This window comes from Thunnus albacares, chromosome 9 (assembly GCF_914725855.1).
Source record: "Thunnus albacares chromosome 9, fThuAlb1.1, whole genome shotgun sequence".
Lineage (NCBI taxonomy): Eukaryota > Metazoa > Chordata > Actinopteri > Scombriformes > Scombridae > Thunnus > Thunnus albacares.
The window spans coordinates 5,073,260-5,097,872 of NC_058114.1; the positions used below are offsets into that span (position 1 = coordinate 5,073,260).

The following is a 24,613-nucleotide window of genomic DNA, read 5'->3' on the forward strand; positions in this document are numbered from 1 at the left end:
CAAAAATTCTAGCCAATTTTCTTGTAAACTGCTGCTAACTGTTGCCACTAAGCAACAATTTCCTCATGACTTACACTACTTTAATACCAAGCATATCATATACTCGACTTCCCATGTCAAAAACACTACCTCGCAAGTCTATTTTAAGGCAGAAAAACACACACACACCCCAAAGCACAAACATATAGCACACAGTACATCTATTATATTGTATTAATTCACACCTTCTTTTATTTCACCTGCGCTCTTCCTTGTCCTGTTGATTTTAGCCTCCGTGTGGCTTCCCCCTACATGAATCATACCACTTAAATAAAAGAGCATCTGAAACACAATCCGTGATCAGTTGCAGTCTTGTAAATCTCTCCATGAGGTCTAAACATAACTATGAGAATCAGACACAGGAAACCATCTAGCACCAGAAACATCCGCGGCCATGATTATCACCTGACATATATCGCCTGGCAACCAAAAAACTAATCATAACCATTAGAGCGTAAGACAAAAACGACACACCTTTGCAAAGGCTCAGACAGAGGACGTTCACCTGAGCCAAACCTCATCGCTGGCAGGAACCCACAAGCTGACAAGTGTGACTGACAGCTCTGTAAAGCCAATACAATGGAAACAAACAGCAAGCACGACAGTTGGAGCAGTTTAAATCTAACATGTAGCTTTATTCAAAACAACCCTGACAGGTTTCAACCAGACAAAGCTTTTGCTTCGCAGAAAATGCTGGTAGCTTTATTTATTTATTTTTTATTTTTTAATATGAAAATCAGCGTGTTTCACATCCAGTAAACATCTTCCACAACCACAGACAAACACGCCGTTGCCTCTGCAGCCTCGGGGGCCTTGTATCGCCAATTAATAGACAAGTGCACAAATACACACAAAGACAAACATTTGCACCACATGTGAAGCACACCTGCATATTTAACCCCCTCACACACACACACACACACACACACACACACACACACACACACACACACACACAACTCCCTGGTTGCCCCCTCCTGTCCCAAGGGCCGCGGAGATAAATGGGCTCGTGTCAGACAAACACACTGACAGGGATAATGATGAATTACATATATATTAGCACACAGCCTGAGGACACACTCCTCTAACACACATCTGCACACAGGCCCCACATGGACCTACATTTTCTTGCACTTAAACAGCAAACACGACACTGAAAGTGTCTGAGTCAGCTGAATTCTTAATACGTGCACACACACACACACACACACACACACTTGATGACAGGTATTTCCACTTGAGGAGAGCCACAGTGCTGAGCTGTGAGCCCGGTGTCAGTCACTTCCTGTCTGAAGGGGTCAGAGGTTAAACACTCTTCAGTCTCTTTAAGCCCTACCAATAGAAATAAAGAGACAGTGAGACAGAGCAGAGAAATCGCCTGTTGTAACTTAAGTCTTCCTCTCGTTATCCCTCCCATCTTTAGCCTCTGTTTCCTGTGAGCTACACATGTACGCAGTAACAGAAACTGAAGGTGATTCAGCTTTACTCACTGAAAAACAGGACAGTCAGGTAACTTTTTCACTTAGAAAGATAGATGCAAACACAGAAGACAACTAGTAGATGTATCCACTGACAGAAAACTTATCAGCAACAGTTTTGACAAGTGATTTATCATTTAATAAAGAAAAATACCAAACATTCGTTGGTTCCAGGTTCTCAAATGTTAGGATTTTCTGCTTTTCTCTATTTAATATCGTTGTAAATTGAATAAATCTTTTTCAGAACTTCTGATGCGCCCTTTTTTCCCTTTTTTGGACAGTCAAATCACAGTCAAAGAAAATTGCAAATCTGGAAAACCCAGCTCTGATTTTTTGGCTCTCTGTTTACATGCTTTCTTAAAACTGATTCATATCAGGATCTTTTGTCTTTCTGCATTTACAGTACAAAAATAAACCTCCGATTCAATCTATGAATCTATGAGCACAGCCGTATCACCATCTATAATTGGAGCAAAGAAGAGATAATAACTGAAGCAGGTGGAGGTGCCGGGGTTGCCCGGGTTTGGAGCTGGAAAGTTGGTTGGTACAGAAGGGCAAAGGCTTAACTAGAAATCCCCCCCCCTACACTGTTAGTCAGAAGATGGCAGGAACTGCAAAGGTGCAGCAAAGCATGACCCGAAAATCCCCAGATGAGGGTCACACGGGCAAACTTCTGGTTCCTATCTGAAGTAAATCCACATGTACAGTACCAGTTTAAAGTTTGGACACACTTTCTCATTCCCTTGAATGAGAAACCATGTCCAGACTTCTGACTGGAACTGTATATGTGGCTCAAAAAAAAGTGCCATCTGGGTCAAATAAAGTAAACAAGGCACATATAAACAGAGACACAGCTTTTAGAATAAACTGCCTCAAACCACATTCATCACTTTTGACCAATTCCCTGGAAGATGAGTCAATCCTTAAAGATCTTTCTGTAGTTTTTCCTCAGAACTCACAGTGGATGCTCATGTAGCTTAACAATAGATGATGTTGTCTTGACCGAAGTGACGCATGGTAGTACTAGTTCGCAAATGATTCCTTGATGTTTAAAGTTCAAAAGCAACAAAGGTGGTGATTTATAAGAAGGTGACCAATGTGGAACTGATTTCATGAATGTACTATACCAATGAATGAGCTAAGAACCAATGCAACATGACTGTAAGCTGTAACGGCTGCAGCCCAACACCTTTAAAATGTAATGTGATACAAAATATCTGCCCAACAAATAATGCTGCTACTACTTGAACTTTCCAGTGTTTGTTGACACTAAAAGAACACAATGGTCAAATGCTCAGACATGTTTTAAGACATGTAAAATGACTCTATTTGGAGTAATGATTTATGTCAAAAAAGTTCATTTACATAGTTAAAATTCTTAAAACTACATCTACTCCTTCTCCTTCCTTGAAAAATCCAGAAACAATGAATATTCCCGGGGCTACTGCAAGTTTACCAATTGGACAACAACTGGCTCCAAACTAGTTGTGATGTCACAAATCCTGCTCACAGGTTCACGTCTTGAACTCACTCAAGGTTGGCACCAAGAAACTTTCCCCTTTCAACAGACGATTATGAAAATTCTTCAGAGCGAGAGTCAATCATCCAAGACAAGCGACACAATTTTGAGCGGAGGGGGACTTTAAGTTGCTCTTGAAGATGAAAAAATGTCTCACAGAAATGAAACTCTCAGACGGAGTAAGGAGAAAAGGTACATTACAAGCATTTAGTACATTTAGGTACATTTAAGTCAGGCATATTTAAATGCAGACCTGTTTGGGCCTCTCAGGGTCTTCATTAGGGCGGAAATAATACAAGACTATTATAGTTGTTTGAGCGTTGACTGACACGTTTTGCAGCTGTTTGCTCTGATAGTGTTGCACTGAAAGGTGTTTCTATATTTTGTTCACCTCACTTATGGTGGAGCAAAACATTAGAAACACCGCATGCAATGCAATCCAATGCACTGCACAATGTTATGACGCCAGCAGCCTCCGAAATCAATACTTCAGTTAAAGCCTGCAGGGTTTTTACTAAAGGGTTGTTGTATTGGATTGAATCACAATGTACAGGGCTTTCTATTTTACTGGTCCCTTAATTGATATATAATTGTTCACACAGGATATTTGGCATCCATTAAATTCAGCAACAAATCGTCAAGGAAACTATTTTGTGTTCTGGCAGCATTTCGAAACAGTCTGGTGAAGTCTGTAAGTGGATGTTTAACCGCACTCTATCAAAAGTTCAGCTAATTTATTGATCGACTGGGTTGTATCTTTTTTTTTTGCATCGCATTCCATCACATCATACATCAACACATTAAAGTAAGCATCAGTACTACAAGAGATATTGTCTGTTTGTTGATGTATGACAAAAGCTCTTGTGAAAGACACCTAACTGTTTCTTTGGCTGACTTGACATGATTCTGGAGTAGTTTTCAGTGCAGATTCAGGGTTAGGACTTTGAATGAATGAGGTGACATGCACAAAGAACACAAGCCCAGGTGTGTGACCGGTGGTTCCATCCCCTCAGCTGTCAGTCAGCGGGGCCTCCTCGCTAATCCTCCGCCATCACTCAACTGGATCTCAGCTCTAATCTTGCCAGGCCAATCCTCAGCAGAGGGGCGCGCCTGGCTTTAAACTGAGAACCTGACAGCTAATCTCGGACACAACACCCCTGGGTAACCTTACACCCTCCCTACGGAGCAGCCACAATACCCCCGGGGCCACAGCGATGAGAGAAAGACCTCCCAAATGTCAGAGACACTTCACACCTAGTGAGGGAGATGGAGGGATAATCTGCTGGCTCATATCTTTAAGTTGGATGCTCACAGCTGTTACGAACACTAGTATTGTTGTTCATACACAAGCTGATGAAATATGACTAGCAGAGGCGATCCAACAAATGCCTTCACCATTGAATAAAACTATTCAAGGTTCCTGAATACGCGCACCCATTCAGCACCAACAGGCAGGATGCAGCCTACATTACTCTTGGAGAAGCAGTCTGCATTGTTTCCAGCTGTTTAAAAGCATACAATAAGCAACCTGAAGCTGTCAACTGGACGCGTTATGGCTGATAAGTGTATGGTCCCAGACACAATGACCGGTAATCAGATACTGTACATGCAGCGAAAAACATGCTACATTCATGTTAGGTTTATAGAACAGGAAATATGTGCTGTGCCATGAATTATATGGGACAATATGAATTATATATTATTCTGAGGCAGTTTTTTTTTTTTTTTTACATGGTTAGTATTCCAGATAAACTGCACAGAAAGCAACAAAATCTGAAATGAAGTGAAACAGTCTAAGTTTGACCAGTTCTAGAGCAGTTCAGTAATGTAAATATGAAAAGTCAATAATGTTATGTAATTATGTAGTAATAGTTTAGGGTCTCATTAGTTAATTTGAACCATTTTAACAATATTGTCCCATTAGTGTAATATTAAGGCTTAAATTTGTAGTCCTAACCGCACCCAATTACTCAAACTGGGATTTTCTGGCAGCATGTAGTAAAACATCCTCCGGGCCAGCATGTGATTTAAACATACAGTAGATAAACAGCACACACACACACATACAGCAGACTTACCACTTCAGTCGGACGGAAATATTTGGGGTCCACCTTCACGTGTACCACCCCTGTCTCCTGGCAACGACCAACCTCCTTCTCATCCTTTCCCTCCCACCTGGAAAGACAAAAAAATTTTAAGCAGGAAGGAGCATTTTCCCACAGCTGCTGGAAGGTTTAACTGTTCTCTTCAATGTCTCTTTCTTTCTCTCTGGTGCAGTTTGTTTCTTTAACATCTTGTGCAGACAAAACATGTCACCTGTCTTTTTCTGAAGTCAACAAAACAGACAGTGTGAAGTCTAACACACACACACACACGCACACACACACACACACACACACACACAAAGTCATGTATCCGTCACTTCAGAGGACATTACTTTGACTTACATTCATTTCCTGGAGATTTATCCTAACATTAATCATAACCACCACATGCCTAATCCTAACCTTAACATAACCCTAAACTAACCTTAACATAACCCTAAACTAACCTTAACATAACCCTAACCCTAACTTTATCATAACCCTAAACTTACTTTAACCATAACCACCACATGCCCAACCCTAACCCTAACCTTACCATAACCCTAAACTTACCTTAACATAACCCTACCCTAACCTTACCATAACCCTAACCTTAACATAACCTTAACCTTACCATAACCCTAAACTTACCTTACCATAACCCTAAACTTACCTTAACATAACCCTAAACTTACCTTAGCATAACCCTAACCTAACCTTACCATAACCCTAAACTTACCTTAACATAACCCTAACCTTACCATAACCCTAAACTTACCTTAACATAACCCTAACCTAACCTTACAATAACCCTAAACTTACCTTAACATAACCCTAACCTAACCTTACCATAACCCTAAACTTACCTTAACATAACCCTAAACTTACCTTAACATAACCCTAACCTAACCTTACCATAACCCTAAACTTACCTTAACATAACCCTAAACTTACCTTAACATAACCCTAACCTTAACATAACCCTAAACTTACCTTAACACAACCCTTACCCTAACCTTAACATAACCCTAACCCTAACCCTAACCTTAACTTTAAACCAAGTCTTCATCCTGAAATTATAATTTACATTCAGGCGACTTGCTATTTGTCCCCATAAGGGAGGCGAGTCCCCAGACTGTGTAAACAGATTTACGTCCCCACAATATGAAAAATACCTGGACCACACACACACACACACACACACACACACACACACACACACACACACACACACACACACACACACACACACACACACACACACACACACACACACACACACACACACACACACACACACACACACACAAACACACCAGAGTCTTCCAGGACACATGAGAGAGGTGAACGATAGCGATAGAGGAGGGGGACTGACTTGTGGCATTGAACTAGTGACAGAAGCTTTCTAATAAGTTTCCAAAACATACATGCCTTCTCAGACACGGAATCTGTAACACTGCTGGCTTGGTTTACTTAATGGCTCTATTAAAACATGACATGATAGTTAAAGATAGACTTGTAATGTTCACATAATAATTGCCAATTGGTATGTCAGAGGGAGTGGTGACATTTCTGGAGAACAGTGGGGAGTTTAAAAATAATATCAAGGAAGACGAGTAATCTCAGTTCTCTATATAAGCTGTATCAGCGATGGACTTTAAAATGTATTTTGCATGTTAATTACCGTTTATTTCCATGGCCGAGTGATAGCAGTCAATGATTCTCACTATAGTTCAAGCTGATTTGTAGATCCTTTAATACATTGTCTTTTATAATTTATTGGAATTCTGCTGCCAGTTTCATACAGTCCATCAGCATCAACTCTGTTTTAAAACTGAGCAGCGTAAAAGAAATACATTCCCTCAGGCTATCCCACTCTTGAATGGTAAACCTTTGGCACTTTAAAGTACATTACTTTCTAATTATTTATGGTTTTGTGTACTTTTGTTTAATATGTTTAATATGTTTAGGTTATTTAACCTCTGAATTGCAGACTGAATGTTGTCGTGTTTGTCCTATGAGTTCACCAAGCCAAATTACTAACGAAGTTTATTAACTCAACTCAAAGAATAATTAAGAACATTATAATACATTAGATTAAGACTGACAATTGAACTTGTTTGCTTGGCAGTTAAGATGGTGGACTTGGCTGATGATATATGTGGTTTTTATATTTTTGTTTTTTGCCCCACATTTCAAAGGAATAAAATCCTCAATAACAATGTATTTGTGGCTCATCTGATGTAAGAGGATTGTTTCAACAACTATAAATTGGCTTATCTGCAAAATATTATGATTGATTGGCTGATTTTATCAAATGATAATTAAGTGACATTTATTACAGTTCTCTTAAGAAGACAGAACAAGATGCACATGTATTATGTCTCTGGGTATTGAGTGTGACTTCTCAACTTCACTTCAAACATGTAAATGCATAGCTGAGGGGTATATGTGTGTGTGCATACTCACACAATGCTCTTCCCCACATGTTTGAAGGCCTTCTCCACAAACTCCCTCACGCTGTGCACCTCCCCCGTCGCTATGACGAAATCCTCTGGCTCCTCCTGTTGCAGCATCAGCCACATAGCCTGAAAGAGACAGCGACAGAGAGGTTAAACCACTGAGAGATCATAAAGACAGTTCGACGCTCCACTCTGGACCCTGCCCAACTCGATCCTGACAGACAGGAAGTGAACCTGCGACCTCTGAGCGGGGCATTCGCCCGTACCTCTGTCCTGACGTCACCGCGAGGGCTCAAGGGACGCATACCGTGGGAAAGGAGGACAGAGCACTCCCACAGGCCTACTGTGCTGCTGGCACACATGAAAACACACGTGGCCATGAATGCACACACAGACACACACATGAAACAGATTTGCACACAACTGACACGGTCTAACAGCTTAAAACAACACCATAAGACAAATGAAAAGTGAAAAGCAAAGTTAAGGAGATGACAGATTTCCAGAAATAAAAGAAAAGCAGCACTCAGTCCTGATTTGTGTTCTCTATTTCTAAGTACATGGTGCAGGCAGCGTTATTATCAGGCAATATACCCCAGTGAAAGCTGATAGCGCAGGTCCCCGGATAAAGCAGCACTATATTAAACACCCAACGAGGGCGTCTGTGCGTAGTTCCATAATATTTATGGTGAACCGGAGCCAGCAGGTCAGAGCTGCTGACCTGCTGAAAAGACTCAGCGGGGACACAAAGACTCGCAGTCAGACAGACGAACGCTTACTTCTGCACTTGAATTGACAAATGAAACTAAAGAGAAAGGCAGAGACAGAGAGAACGGCTGAAATGCCCAATTTCAGCCTCTGGCCTTTACAGGAGAACGTCAGAAAAACAAGAAAGATGTGTTTATATTTGAAGTGTTATGTAAAGTTGGTTATAATTCAAGATTTTATCAATCTTGATTATTTATTACAGTTCTTATATGTTCCTTATTCAGATTCTTTGCGTACTATTTGAGCAAGGGTAGATTTGTGTTGCCATAAACATGTCATACATGTCAACATAGCCTGAGACTCTTCAGTGTTTCCCTTTCAATCTTTCAACCAAGAGTCCAGTAATCTCCATTAATAATCATGCACTCACTGATTTCTGATCCTTTCTACTCAGAGCTGCAGTTGAGCTCCTGTTAATGCAAACACGACACACGCCCACAATGAAACCACCCTTATAACTTTAGTAACTGACAATGGCGACTGCAATCTCCTCGGTGCAGAAAATTAAAGTCTACTGACATTTTTGTACACACTAAAATGAATGGATCCATTTAAGATAGTGTAGGGAGGAGATGTTAAAGAATAAATTGCCTAAAAACGACCTGATTAGATAAGGAAATAAATGCAAGCTTACAGAAGTTTGGGTGAACATCATAAAAACTACTTTTGCAATGATGTTTTTAGCCACACTGTTAAAGCTCCATATTGTAAACATCACGTACTCTACTTAATACCGGCCAGGTAGTAGCGGCTGACCCTACCGGTAAGCCCACACGTAGTGTATGTCCAGCCACACACACGGTTTAAAAGCTGTGAATTCTCTACAGCAGAGGCAGAGCGGAGCAGAGCTGTAATCCAGACAGGTCAGCAGTGAGGTGGAGAGGTGTGGAGTTGGCTTCCTCTCTGTCTCCTACTAAAGTGACTAAAACGCTCTGCCTGTCTCGTTTTCTGAGGAGCACATCAGCGCAGTTTATGTGCTCTACTTGGATTTGTGTTTGACAGTCTCTGTGTGTTTCTTCGTGTGTATATGTGTGTGTGTGTGTGTTCCATCCAGCCACATCAAGATGTTTTATGTGGTACAGTTGGACAGAGTAGCAGCTGGCCGTCTCACTCTGCGTATTTAGCAGGTTCTGTATTCCCTCTGCAGTAGTATTCATAGGTTTGTCTTTCATGCTCACACCTACAAATGCACACACAAGACTCAAATGAACTCCCACTGGCAGCTCCTAGAGGCCTCAATGTTCATTACATCCAACAAAACCAAAAAGCACATGATAGAGCAAACACACATCCTGGTGATTTTTTTTTCTACTCTATAAAAGGGGTTTATCTATTTGGAGCGTAACTGTGCTCAGCAGATTTCATGGCAGACTTGTGTATAAGATATCTTGAGCGCACAGTTGATGTTTTGGCCGCAAGACAAAGAAGCTCATCGAGCGTCAAAGATGTAGAGGATTCATCCTCTGGGGTGCAGGAAATGTGCTCAGTCCATTTCAGGTCAAACTGCCCATTGATTTTGATATTTCATGTGAATAAGTAGAAGTTTTGGCCAGATAGGGGTGCGAGAGAAAATGTCAGTGTGTCATCAAAATATAGCAAAGAGCAAATTTAATGTAAATGTGGCTGTTAGTCTTTGAGATACTTTAAAAAGACCAAAGTGTCCACCAAGGGGACATTTTTGAACTGACAAGGACACCAGATTCACTGTCAGGAAAATCATTAGCAATCATCTACTGGGGACTGACGACATGCATATTATATTTAATGGCAATCTGCCTGTTAGAAATGTTGCATGCAAAACTGACATTTGGCGTTTTTGGTGGAACTAAAGCAAAGTTCATGGCGTGTCCAAACTGGGAAGAGTTCATTCTCTGGGGAATATGAGTATGAATGTGCTCATTATATTTAATGGCAAAAGCCCTGATAAGATTTATATATTTCTTGCATAAACGCAGAATATTTTGACCTGATAGTCATGGTCAGGGAGGTCACTAAAATTGGAAAAATCTTTTGGGATTATGGATATTGATACAAAAATTTCAAGCTGATCTGACCTGTAGTTGTTGAGATGTCTCACTCTGGACCAAAGTCAGAAAAAATGACTGATTCAGCTATTGGTATTTTGGCCTGTTGTAAAAAAATGCCGCTAAATAAGCCTACCCAACTTAGCAAGTATGTTGTGATTATGAACTCAATTACTGTACTGTGTTATTGTTTAAGCACATGCCTGCCCTCACACACACACACACACACACACACACACACACACACACACACCAGCAGTGATGGAATGCTCCTCCTCGGGGAGGAGAGGCCGTCCTATCTCAGGATCGTTCAGGGTCACCTGACCGCTCAACGCTGATGGCTCCCCTGAGCCTGACCTCTGACCTCTCACCCTCTGGCCCCTGATGAACAAACCAGATTCTCACACTGCTACACGAGCCAATAATGGCACCTCTGTATTATGACTGACAGCGGAACGAGCCAATCGAAACATCTTCACTTCTCCACTTCAACCAGAGCGCCATCGCAATCTGTGTTTCCAATTGTTTCCACATTTTGTACTTGACAGGAAAATTTAGTTATCTTACGAAACTAAGTTTGTCTTCCTGTCAGTTTATTGCAGATAACAGATAAAGAGAAAGAACACTTTTTTTTCCATAAATAGTGAGGCGAAGCAGCATTCCCATAAATGTAGTATGTAGATATTACCATACTGGAACGACAAGTCTTCTATCTATAATATTTCTATTTTATTTATTTATTTTTTTAACACAGTTGCTCCAAAACAGGAAACTGATGGACAGACATATAAATACAGAAGCAGAAAGAGCTAATTCACAACAATTGGGATAATCAATTCATAATATTTTAAGTGAATTGTCAAGTTAATGTTATTTGTATAGCTTAAAATCCCAAATTTGCCTCAAAGGGCTTCACAAAATGTACAATATGTGACACCCTCTAATAAAAGATCCTTATTTCTTTACGTAATAATTTATGTAGTAATTTATCTTTAACAGGAAAAATAGAAGAATGGCACATTGACTGTTTCCGCATTCTCAAATTTGAAGATTTACTGTTTTTTTCTGTTTTATATAACTGTAAATTAATCATTTTTTTGCTGGTTTTGATTTGTTAGTTGAACAAAAACAAGCAATTTGTAATTGTAACCTAAAAATAATCAGCTCTACATATGACACTGTAATATTTATGAACATAAACATGACTAATATCCGACTTGAGGATTCAATGAGAAGTGAGTTCACATTCTGCCACTTCAAAATAATTCAATCTCTTGCTCCTCCGATTGTGAGCGGGATTAATTATCACTGGAAAACGGTGAAATATCAAACACTGACATCTACACTGTAATACTGTTTTGATCATCTGACGTGTTGATTATTTGGACTTGTAATGAAGCAGGCTCTTTCCCTTTTCCTGTGAACCGCGCTGATGAATGTGTAGCCTGTAGTAAACTGGATGACTGTGATGATGGGAGTTGGGAACGCAGCTCTGCCTCTCTCTTGCAGCCAGAGAAAATGTTTATGGCCGGAGCTGAGTGATATGGCCTCTGCTGATTTTTAACCAGGAAATGTAATAAATAATATGATGTGTATTTTTTCTACTCATTGTAGTGGGAATAAAGCTCAGCGAAATCATGGGAGACTGTAGATCAATCTTCTCAACTCGCTCAGTGATAACAGCTGAAAGGAGAGTACTGGCTTCACTGTGGGTATTCCCATATTTAACTCTACACCATCTCTTTTCTCAAATCACATCACCCCACCCTCCTTCTACCTTTTTTACCCCCTCTTTTCTTTCTGTTTCCCCCTTTTTCTTCCCCCTCCTCATGTTTGCTCTGCTTCATTAGCTATCTGATAAACAGCTCGGAGGTTCAGCCCTTCACACTGAACCCGCACCTTCCTGTTCACATGGCCACAGGATGACCCCCATCACACACTCCACACTCGTCTCCAGCTCAGAGACAGATACAGACCCCTGCAAACAACCCCTACACCTTTAACTGAATTATACTCTGTCACACACACACACACACACACACACACACAAGGGGAAACCTGGTGACCAAAGTTCAAATGCTATGTTTCGTTCACAGACTGTAGAAAAACATCAATGCATGGTGTGTGTGTGTGTGTGTGTGTGTGTGTGTGTGTGTGTGTGTGTGTGTGTGTGTGTGTGAGACACATTGCAAGTTTCTGACTCAGACTGAGATGTTTTGAAGATTTGATTTTTTTTCATCTTTGTCAGTTTGGTCACAAGAGCCAGAAAATATAAATACAACTTGGATCCAAGTTAGTAAAATACCCAAATTTGACTAACAAATATGTTTTTTATGGTAAAGCAGTGTTGGGCAGTGTGAATATATATACTGATAGATGGCTTATGTTTTACATTATTTATTACTTCCCTTTATCTCTGGTTGTATTAGGTAACTGTGGGCAATTTTTCCAACCAATGAGCAGAACTGTTTTATGTCAATACTAGATTGGATAATTAGCCAAAGATATACATTCCCACCTGCTTATTTTATCCATAAATAATTTTTCAATTAAACTACAATAAGATGTACTACATCACATTATCTACTGATATCAAGATGCAAAATTACACATAACATAATAAAAGATTTTATCCACATCACCCACCTTGACTACATTTCGTCGAATATTCATGTAATTTACGTAGTATCGTATTTATCCTTAGGTTTTGTTACTTTTATAATTTGATTTATTTATAGATCTACAAAACACATCAGTGCAAAGAATATTAAATTGCCTTAATTCCAATATCCAAGATGTCAGATTGTAACATGAAATCAAAAAAATCTTTAAATCTTTAAGACGAAACTACAATAAAAATTTCTGTTTTAATTAATGGTTTTGAAAGTAAACAGACTGGATGAAATGCTGTTATCAAGCAAACCTGCTCCAAAACATACTTGTCTATAAACTTTAAATCTCATAATGGAACAGTTTATTTTAGAAATTATAATAACATTAAAATCATTTAATCTGTAAAATATCAAAATCCATTAAAATTTGTTACACGTTACCAGAGTCAAACTAATCTGGTTTTGAACAGCAGGCACAAAAAAAAAGAGCAAAAGTTTCAAATTTTAAAAAAAATCAGAGTCAGCAAATTTAGGGATGACTAATCAATAAATCAATAAACCAATTCAGCGCTTTACTCTCTAAAGAAAAAAGTGGGTTTTTTTACAGTCACATCAATACAGTTGGAGTTTTCATGGCTTCAGCATTCAGCTGTGGCGGCTTTTTTTTTTTTTTTAATGTATTACATTTAATCCTTTCCATATGCCCCTGTCAGATAGAGCACAGATAGAGCACAACCAAAGCTACTAGACTGCTGGAAAATCCCTGGTATAAACCAAAGGCAGCCTGCTGACTCAAAATACCCCTGTATAGGTCACACAGTGCATTCTCACCACTGTGATACCAAAGGCAAAAAAAAAAAAAAAATACGTTGTTTCAGGTCCTTAACGCTCTATTGCTACTGCCTACCATCTGCTAATGTGACTGTAACAGAATGTCATACTTGAACAGTCTCTGTAGATTAATTCGTCCTTCATGATATGACAGAACAGCATCTCCAAAGTTCATAGGGAGTAAGTGTCTAGCTCAAAGACACTTCATTTAAAAAAGGTTTCCTTGCTGTCCAAAAAAAAAAACTCTTTAGTGTCTAAAAAGAATTTTAGAAAAAAAAAAGAACAAACCAAACTCCAAACCACAGCTTAAGTGATGACTTATCTGGACCTCCTCCTCCTCCTCTGCAGCCTGCTGACCTCTCTGTCCTCTCTTCTCTCCTCCCTCCCAGCGTCCCAGGCTGTTATGGCCCCTCGGTCCTCTGTCTCTGCCTGCTTCACTACAGCTGACATGTGGAATGGCTCACAGTAAACACTTAATGGAGCAGCTATTATGGCCACAGAAAGCCATCAGACCTAATCTGCCTGCTAATGCCACTAACCTTCAGGTTTCACACACACACACACACACACACACAGATGCATGTGAGCACACACACATATACACAGGTGTGCAGATATGGACAAATGCACAAGATATACACACACTTGCTGCCTTACCCACAAATGCAAATATATGAAAAACATGAAATCACAAACATACTCACACAGTGATTCATTCAAATCCCTGCACAATATAAAACACAGCTTCACATTTAACACTACGGTACCAGTCAACACACTTTCTCATTCAAGTGAATGGGAAGGTGTGTCCAAACTTTTGACTGGTACTGTACATGTAGCATAAATGGATTGGCTGCCTTATATTTCTAATCTCCTAACACCACTTTAGTCTGTCTGAATCCTTGTGGCTTTGCCACCAGACAGAGTATACCAGACTACGCTGCAGATGGTTTTTGAGAAGCTGCAGGTTCTTGTCTTCCCCGCTACAGAGCTCGACCAGAGCTGGCTTTTCCAGATCATTTGTAGCTTAAGAGGTTCTCAGCTCTGTTCCACAACATGCTTGCACAGCTGCCAGACAAGAATGTTAAAGCCTGAAAAATAAGAAGAAAAGTGTTCTTATTTTGGCGTGGGCCAGAGGGAAGCCTTGAATTGGAGCAGACGCAGCTCCAGCCTGCCAGCCCCACCTCATACCACTGATAATGAGATTAATGACCTGCACTCACAGCTATGATACAAGACACTCATGTACACAGAAATGTGCATGAACAAGCGCGGCGCCGCACGACGTCACATTTTAGGCTCAAAACATGGTCTCACTCATGTACGTCATAAGTTATTGTTATCAGCTGGTCTTTTAGGACCCACATCCATCAAGGCCACTACTTCCCGGATATGCTGGCAATCATCTGCAGCCATCTTGTCCTGAGATTAGGCAAATAGTATTGAAATTACAACTCCAGAATGACCTAGGCCCCAGGGCTGATACCAGACTACCAACAGATAAGCTCCTACTAGATGTTTACATATGACTATATTTAACAAATTCATCTAATTTCTAATTATATACAGCTTTATTTGCATCAATACAATTCTGAGAATGACAAGGACCATGGCTGACTTCCTCTACAGCATGTCCTCCTACGTAGATCTCAATCTCCACTCCCATTTTAGTTTTTAGGACTTGACCTACCACTTAAATGCTACTTTTATCCTCATGTAATTTAATTTAAGTGCTTGTTGTGTAATAATAACACTGCTAACTGTGTACTTACATTCAGAGTACAGCGTGCAGCAAACTGTCATGAATGGATGCTGCCATGAATGAGGCCTTGTCTACACTAAATTTGAAGACCATATTTTCTCCCTGCTTGCCCAAAAAAAAAACCTTTCAACAATGTGCTCACTGAAATAAAGTAAATGATTAATAGTTTTAGCATCCCATAAGGTGGACGATCTTGAACTCTGAATGACAATTAAGGGCATTGCTATCATTCAAAAAAAATTCTTAAAGTTGAACTGAAATTAATATCTCTAAGATATCTGTATATTTGTTTTGACTTGTGTACTCATTTGTTGGGATTTTTCATGACCTAAAACAAGAAATTAAAGTTGTATTTATTTCTGTGCCCTGATAGTGTGGTGATTTCAATCACAGGGTTACATAACACACTGATGTGAGCTCTGATAGTCTGGTAATTTGCCATCACCACAACTAGACCCACGAAAGAGAGAGACGGCTAACGCTAGCTAGCCCCCTCCTTTCTAAAATGCAAGACAAAAACAGTATTGAGTGTGAGAGACCTGCTGACAGGGTTCCTACAGCTGAAGGCAAGTTAGATTTAAGACTTTAAGACTTTTTTTTTAATGCCGCTTGGAATGACATTTAGGACCAATTTTACAATAACAGAAAATGAAGAAAAAAATGACATCAATTACTTAAAGTTAGGGACAATTTTGCCCAACACAAGTTTTTTGGTCCAGTGAACAAGTTAATTATCAACTTCAAATGTTGAATAAAATGTAACTAGACTGGAACACGTGGAAAACAAACATAAAAATCATGACTCATCAGTATAAAGGTACAGTTGGCTGAGAACAGCTCCGAACAGCTACTCTGTTGCATTCATAAAGTATTTAGTTTTTTAGTGAAGCGTCACATCCATCACAAACACGTCCTTGTTAGCATCCACAGCAAGCTGATCTTATGATCTTCTGTATGTGTGTGTGTCAGGTGTTTTGTCACTGTGTTCAGACACCACATTTTAATACCAATTAAGGCCTTATTGTTAGATTAAGACTTTTTAAGGATCTTCAGGAACTCTGCGCTGACTTATGAAATAACATGAATGATAAGAAACGTCTGGTGGGAATCAGTGCTAACGTTTGTATACTCAGGCAGTGGAAGCTAGTTAGCCTAGCTTGCTAGTTTCTATTTTCCAAGTGAAATAAAAGCTCAACATCATGATGAAAACTCCTGAATGTTGACTATTGTTGAGTCTTAAATCACTAACAGTATGTAACCAACAGGTGGGCTTGTTGAGAAAGGCCAAAAAACGGGGGCTATGATGTACTCAGTCAGTAGTGCACAACAGAAACTGACAGCGCGCTCCCACAGTATCAAATATTAGTCAAACACTGCCATAGGTCGACCCAGAGGCTTGAAGCTTAGACGCTGCTTCCAGAAATATGTGCAAAAAAAGTTTTTATCCTCTTTGAAAAATGGAAAATTACGCACAACGTGTGGCTAAACTATTATTTAGATTGTACTTACTTACCAAAAAAAAAAATGTGGAGAATTCAAATGTCAGTTCAACTTGAATGTGAACTGCAGTTTAAACTGTCAGAGTGGATGGCCACATAGCTGGTAACAACAGCATGAAACTCAAGCTTCAATTTCATTTTAGTCTTTCATCATCGTTCACATTTTTGGCGATGAGTTTCTCACCATCGGCCCTGTTTTTAGCAATGACTATCTTTTGCAGTATCGTTCCCTTAAGGGATTTAGGCTAAGTGTTGCACCACCGCTGGGACACAAATAACCAAGAACTTATTTAACATCAGTTTGCTTTGGCCTGCCGGGCTGCTCTTCTGTAAAGGCGGAATGAACAATCACAGACAGTTTACTTTCGCAGCCGTTCGACGAGTGGGTATGTTTGTCACATGAATGAACGGCGAGCGTATGAAGTTACATATGAGTGACTGACAACGCATTGTGTGTGTGTCTGTCTGTGTGTGAAACAGCATTCCATAACAGTGCAGGATAATCCCAAACACCGGATTAGAGAAGAATAGTCACGTCTGACAGCTTCCTTCGAAACTCTGCACTCAAAGGATCCTTTTGTTCTTCGAGCGTCCTCGCTGTAATACACACACCTTCACGCCTCCCCTCGGGGGGGGGGGGGGGGGGGGGGGGGTGTTTGTGACTCAATCGACGATATGCAAAGTGGCATCTCGTGAAGCAGGTGACGCGAGTGCTACCTGCCTCTTTAAGCAGTGTATCGTATAACAGCTCCGCAGTTCTGCCAACACGACACTGACACACAATCCACTTCAGTACAAACATTTTGACACGGCCGGGAAGAGAAGCAGTTTAATACGAGCCTGCAGGACCTTCTTTCTTCTCTGGCTTTTGATTAAAGCTGGGTATTGAACCTGCTGAAGTGTGTCAGTAGTATGATATAGAAAGAGTGTTGAGTAAACAAAAGGGTTAATATGTATTGAAAGAGTATTGTTTTTCATATGTGTACAAAATCTTGAACCATTCTTCTTTTGATAGTTCTCTATGCAGAAAAGGGATTCGAAGCTTTTGAAGTAGATTAAACCACAAAAAAGAAACAAACAGAATAACTGGGTTGACGTTTAATTAATATTTTTTAGTTAATTAATGTAGCTGTGTAAGTAAAAACCAGCTACCTGCTATGGTTCAACCAACACCAACACCCAATCATAACCTAATACTTCTGATTTTTTTTTTTACAGAAGTAAAAATACTTTAAAATACTTTTATTATTGAGGAACACTGTAAGAATAGTGGGTAATAAATATACTACAACTTGATCTGTGATTAATTATTGAGACAATTTGACTATAAAGACAAATGAAAATATTCCTTTAATATCAGAACTACATAAAAATGTCATTTTTCATGAGCTGTAAATTAAACTGATTAAATGACAGCGGACAAACAAACCATATAGACTGCCAAAATGAAATGGATGTCCTTAATAAATATAAATAATGAAATAATGAAATAATGAACTAATATTAATAATAATTGCTAACAGTACAGTATATGCAGTGGGTTGTAGAGGCTATAATTACATTTTTACAAGCAATTATGTTGGTCAACAAACGGTGGGAAAAAAAAAAAAAATCAATATAAAAATCTTTCTCTCTCTATATATATATTCAAGTCGCCTACAGACAGCTGTTGAATACAATAGTGGGAACCAGTCAGCACACTGGCCTCAGCTATTCACCCATAACAACATCACAACACAAAAACTCAATATTTCTCAAACTAGGCCTGCAGAGACATTCAGTCTGGGGCTAGTTTTGTGACTAAGTCCTGCCACTCATTATACACCAGTACAGATAAACCAGCTGGCAAAAATAACATTTACATGAATTTCAGTGTAGCAAACTGAGAGGCCTACACCCTTCTTTTTTTTTTTTTTTTTTTTTTTTTTTTTACAGGCAGCCAGAGAGACCAGATATCTAGTCAAGAAAGCAGATTAAAAGTACTGAAATAGAGACTGGTGGGCTTACATTCCAGGGATTTCTGAGTAGAGAAGGTTTCATCCAATGAATTTTCCCTTTCCATCATATTTTATGTGACTTAACTTCGTTATGTTTCACTGCGACCTCTCGTCTCATAAGACCTTTGGTTTCTTTTATATTTCTTTGTACATACCATAATTCCTGGTGGTCTTGTAGTGAGTCAGTGAAGGGCAGAGGTGGATCTGGCAGGACTATGAACCAGACCAAACCAAACTAAACCAGACGACGGGGGCAAACTCAAGGCAGACCGGGGGCCGTATCAGCCCAAACAACATGGCTTTCCAACCCTTTTGCTGTGTTAATGCATGTCAAGAACCTCAATCATTCAATTAAGGTTCACACACATATCTCCATCCACACATACATACACACACACACACACACACATAGCGACATGCTAGTACGCACAGCTAACTTTCCCAGGCTCCACCTCAGGGAGCACACATCATCCAAATGGCTGCTATGGAGCTGTGATTTTTAGCAGAACAGCTTTTTTTCCTTTTACTGAGCCCCCTATTTTTAGAGATGGCTGAAATTATTAAACCCCCTCCCCTTCACCCACACACACACATACACACACACACACACACACTTCATTCTCCTCCTCCTCCTTCTCCTCTCCCCCCTCTTTTCCCCTCCTTCCCTCTCCTCTCTCCTGTTGTGTTTTGACCAAAAAAGTCAGAGACTGCAGCGTTTTTCCTTGTCAGACACAGACTGTCTGGACGCCGAGTCGAAGACAGACGAGGCTATATTTACAGTCTGACTTCACCCCGAACGCACACAGACACATGCACACGCTGCTGTAACATGGTCGGTGGATGACGCAGAGACGACCACACCTCGGCGTTGTCTCTTTCACTCTGACCATGTTCCCTGCTGGCCGAGTCTCACAAGCAGTGGTCAACCTCAGAGGATGCTCTTCTCACAGACAGCGGCCCGTTACCGCGAAGAGGTCACCAAGTCTGACAGATGAGGGAGATTTCAGTCCATCATAGTGAGTCCAAAGCATTTTATTCACACAGTGCTGCTTCTGGTGGGTCCCCCGGGTATTTTAAATCAAGCCCGTGTCTAAGGGAAAGAAGACTTAAAGAAATACAACAGCATTTTCACTCAGTAGACAGCAAAATCCCCCATCACTCATATAAACAGCTGTCTAGTTTAGCATTAGGTGATACGGTATTTAAGGCTCGTCGTTTTTGTTTTTTCAGAGAATTTCTCTGAGAAATATCTGGATTTTCTTTAAAAAGAGCAGATTTTCATCTGGATTTTATGCCCCACACACCTAAAAGTGGTTGTTTGCAGGAAGATATTGATCGCCACAGATCCTTTGGCGACATGCCTCGCCAAGAAAACACTCTGTTAATGCAAAGAGCGGGAAAAAAATGGGGGGGAAAATGCAAATGAGCTCCTTATTATGCACCTGAGACCATCTCAATAATCTCAAAAAACAATCTTTTTTCGATTTTGGATTTTTTGATGATGGATCAGTCTGTTCTGGTTGTCCGAAGTGAAGCAAGGCGCCAGTTTTCTAATCATTCCCACATCGATGGCACGGCCTTCGAGAGCAACCACCGATCTTCCAATTAGAGGACGACCCGCTCGACCTCCTGAGCCACGTCTACCCCGAGCAAATATTGTGAGTTTCCTTCGCAGGCTGGCTGAGATCTTCGAGCCAGGAATAAGAGCTCCGACATCCAGAAGGAGCTTAGCGTGGAACCACTGCTCCTTTGTGTTTAAAAGGAGCTAGTTGAGGTGGTTCATCATGATGCCTCCTGGATGCCTACCACTGCAGATGTTCCTGGGCAGACTTAGAACATACTTGAGGTATTATACATACACCACGTGGTCCAGGAACGACTCAGGATCACCAAGCAGGATGTCTGAGCTGCTTTGTTTAAGCCCAAATTATACTTCCCGCATCTGTGTGGCTATGAGGGTCCATGCAACATAAATCAGTGGGTATAAATCATCTGCCCATGTGCACGAGGGTTTGCACATATGACCATGTGGGGTATATGTGTTGAAAGGCTGTGTGATATGGAAAATGGATTGACGGATGACAAATAAACCAATAAATTCATGGATCTTTCAACAATAAGAGACATTAAAGCCCCACAACACCTGTGGTCCACATTGACTGGTGTTTTCACTTACGGTGGGACAACTTACACCTCTATCATTCATATCAGTACACCGACCTCACATAATACCGAGCACAGCTCCACCCGACTGCAACCTGAACAGAGGTCTAAGCAGCCATAATAAGTGAAAACACCTGTGTGGTTGCACAGAACCTTTAAGTGATTATAGACGACTAGTATCATCCTAGAAATCGTAAAATGATATTTTGTTGCAGCTAGAAAGGAGATTCTTTTCATTACGATGACACTTGAGAACCCGCCGGCTGTTTAGGGGGATTTGTAAATCAAACACAAACGATGCGCTCTTTAGAACTTCTGTCAACAGCAGAAAATCTCATCCTGTAAGCATTCAACCAACAATTGTTTGTACAGCAAGTTAGCCAGACCTGCTAAAGTCTTTACACGACTGATTTGTAATAAACAAAAATGACGATTAAGACTGAAATTGTGCTTTGAGTTTGAAAAGAACTGAATAAAACAACAAATGTAAGGTTTATTTTCATATTTTAGATGATTCCTGTCATCAGATTTGTGTGAAATACTCTATGTTTAAGTTTTATTAGCATATGTAGCAGACAGAACAAACAAAGTCAATATCTTGGTGATAGAGTGCTTTTTTGGACAGCTCCAGATTTAACAACACCACCGCAGAAATACCACATATATCACGCAAACACGTAGACAGATATATTCTGATTAAGCTTTAAAAAAAAAAAAAACAAAAAAAAACGTCGTATAGAAAATTAAATTCCTTCGACCACCTCGAACTGATTACATTCCATCAATCAAGCCTGAACCCATTTCTTTGATATTATCAGCGTGTGTTTGTACATCTAAACAGCCACATGCACAGGAAAAGTCCACAGACTCACACAAACACACACACACACACACACACACACACATACACATGAACTTGACTGTGACCTCTGGCTGTATGAACAGTTAGTCCTCAGTAAACAATCTTTCCATGTTTTCACCAGGGGTTCCATAAAGACTGTCATTCACTATTTAAGCCCTAAAAAACACACTGCAAACTAAATCGCCCATGCACGCACACACACACACACACACACACACACACACACACACACACATACACACACACACACACACACACACACACACACATACGCATATGAACACTCAGACAGGTTGGGCCGAGTTCCATGTACTGCGGACAGAGCTGCTGATTCTTGGAGCTCGGCGATAGCGTCATTTTTACACCGTGAGAACATGAGAAACACATTTCTCAAAGGAGCCCTCTCATTTGCCGTGGGTGTGTTACCATTTTTGGGGGGGGGGGGGAGTGGGGGCAGGAACACACACACACACACACACACACACACACAGACTACACACACTCGTTAAGCAACATTAAATAAAATAGCTACAAGCTAATGTGTCATAGCTAGGGTTATGAATAGGCAGCTATGGGGGCTAAAGAGGATGTGAAAGGTGTTTAAAATAGTCGCTTCTGACTCTCTGAGCTATATTTTGTTCGAGCTGGTACACACATACACACACGCATACGGCTGTCAAGGAGGGTATCAATAGCAGAGGAACCAGTGATGCTGAGCCAGAAAAGCACTTTATTTATTTTGCCCTCTTTGAAGAAGCAGGAAGAAAAACAAACATCGGCAGGAGGAGGAGGAGGAGGAGGAGGAGGAGGAGGAGGGCTGCGTGAATGCTGCCTCTCGACATAACGGACACTGAAACTTTCGACTGGTGCTGTTTACTGTATGTCTCTCATCATACGCCACAAACTGCCTGCAGAATGTAATGTCACAGCGTTTACTTCCTACAGCGGGAAAACCTGCAGAGTGATGGAGGATGAAGAGCAGTCCATTTGATTAAAAAGAAATGGTGAGATGGTGGAGGCTGACTGGCGGAGTGGGAGAGTAAATGTCTACTTATGAATTCGACCAGTGGTGAAACTATTAGTTGTTTAATCAATTAGTCGATCAGCAGATGCTTTTCTCTGTTTTAGATCATCGTAGTTGAACTTTTTTTTGGTGGTTTTGGACTGTTGGTTGCACAAAAAAAGCATTTTGAAGACTTAAACACCATTTTCTAATATTTCATAGACTAAAATAGATTAATTGATAATGAAAAAATGATAGTTAACTGTTGAATTTCACCCATACATGATATTATTTCTAGTGTTTAACAATTATTTTACATTTAAATGCACTCTGACCTTCCTCAGGTCCTCAGGTAGAGGTCTTCTAGGTGTTCACTTTTTCTTAAAACTCACTTTTATGGGACGACCTTTTCTTCAATCGTAACATTGTTTTGGTCTTATAATTCAATGCCTCTCATTGTTTTAATGTTTCAGTGTGTGTTCTGCTTTTAAATACTTCCTGTAATCTAATATGTTGGCGTTTACGCTTTTGGTTTTTACTGTTAAGCGCTTTCTTCTTCCTCTTATTAAGTATCTCAAAGGAACAATAATTATTTCCTTATGATACCTGCTGATCAGCCTTTAAGATGAGAAATCCAGTTTTGAAGTTAGTTTTAATCTTGCAGATGAAGTAGTGGGTGAAAGATCATCACAACTGCTATTTTCTGTTCAAATATCATGACTAAAGGTGAAAAAACGTTGACAATACGCCTTCACAAACTCAGAGCTGGACGGCTGTTGTATCTCATTTCTTCTATTCTTTGAAAAAAAAAAAAAAAAAAACTGGCAAAGTTACAGCGATTCAATTAACAAAGCACATAAATAACTGGATGACATTATAATAAATCCCTAGAGGGCAGATGGAGCCACTTAGGAGCGCCACCATCTATACTGTAAGTGCTTCACACAGGACAAAACACGAGGTCTCGCCTTCCTAGAAAAAGAAAAAAAAAAAAAACAAAACAAAAAAAAAACATTGTATCCTTGGCGGTAGTCTCATAAAATGAGTCTCCACTGACAGTTGCGTTGACAGCATCCATAATTTACCAAAACAAATGGATAAGCTTGACAGACAGTATGACATCAAACATACAATCTGATAAATAAAGTCATCACAAATTACATATAATTATACTGAATATAATAAGTAATCCCATCCTTCTGCCTATTCAATTAAATCAAATAGTCTTTCTAATAATTTCTTCACCGTGTCATGCCCTACCTTATCCTGTTTCAACAGGAGTTGCATCATGTCATGACGTCTGTAATTGTCGAGATTTAAACAAAGTGAAGCGGCTTGAATGAAAAAGGGGTGATGACAATTTATCAAATCCATTTGTTTTCTCAATCTTGTTTTCTCAATATCCCCCCCCCCCCCGAGTATGTGTGAAGTGGAGATAACCCCATATGCAACACAGGAAGTCAATTTTACGTAGGTTTTGTTATCAGTGATAGTGTATGGTGATTGGCTG

At 40.0% G+C, this 24,613-nt stretch overlaps 1 protein-coding gene across 1 annotated transcript in view; it reads right to left on the minus strand.

Moving 5' to 3' along the window:
- gmds (GDP-mannose 4,6-dehydratase) overlaps positions 1–24,613 on the minus strand; it is a 197,669-nt gene that overhangs the window by 35,443 nt on the left and 137,613 nt on the right. The window contains exons 8-9 of the mRNA XM_044360872.1: positions 7,590–7,708; positions 5,115–5,211 (exon numbers count right to left, since the gene is read on the minus strand). Of these exons, the coding sequence (XP_044216807.1) occupies positions 5,115–5,211; positions 7,590–7,708 (216 nt within the window). The remainder of the gene's footprint in view (positions 1–5,114; positions 5,212–7,589; positions 7,709–24,613) is intronic.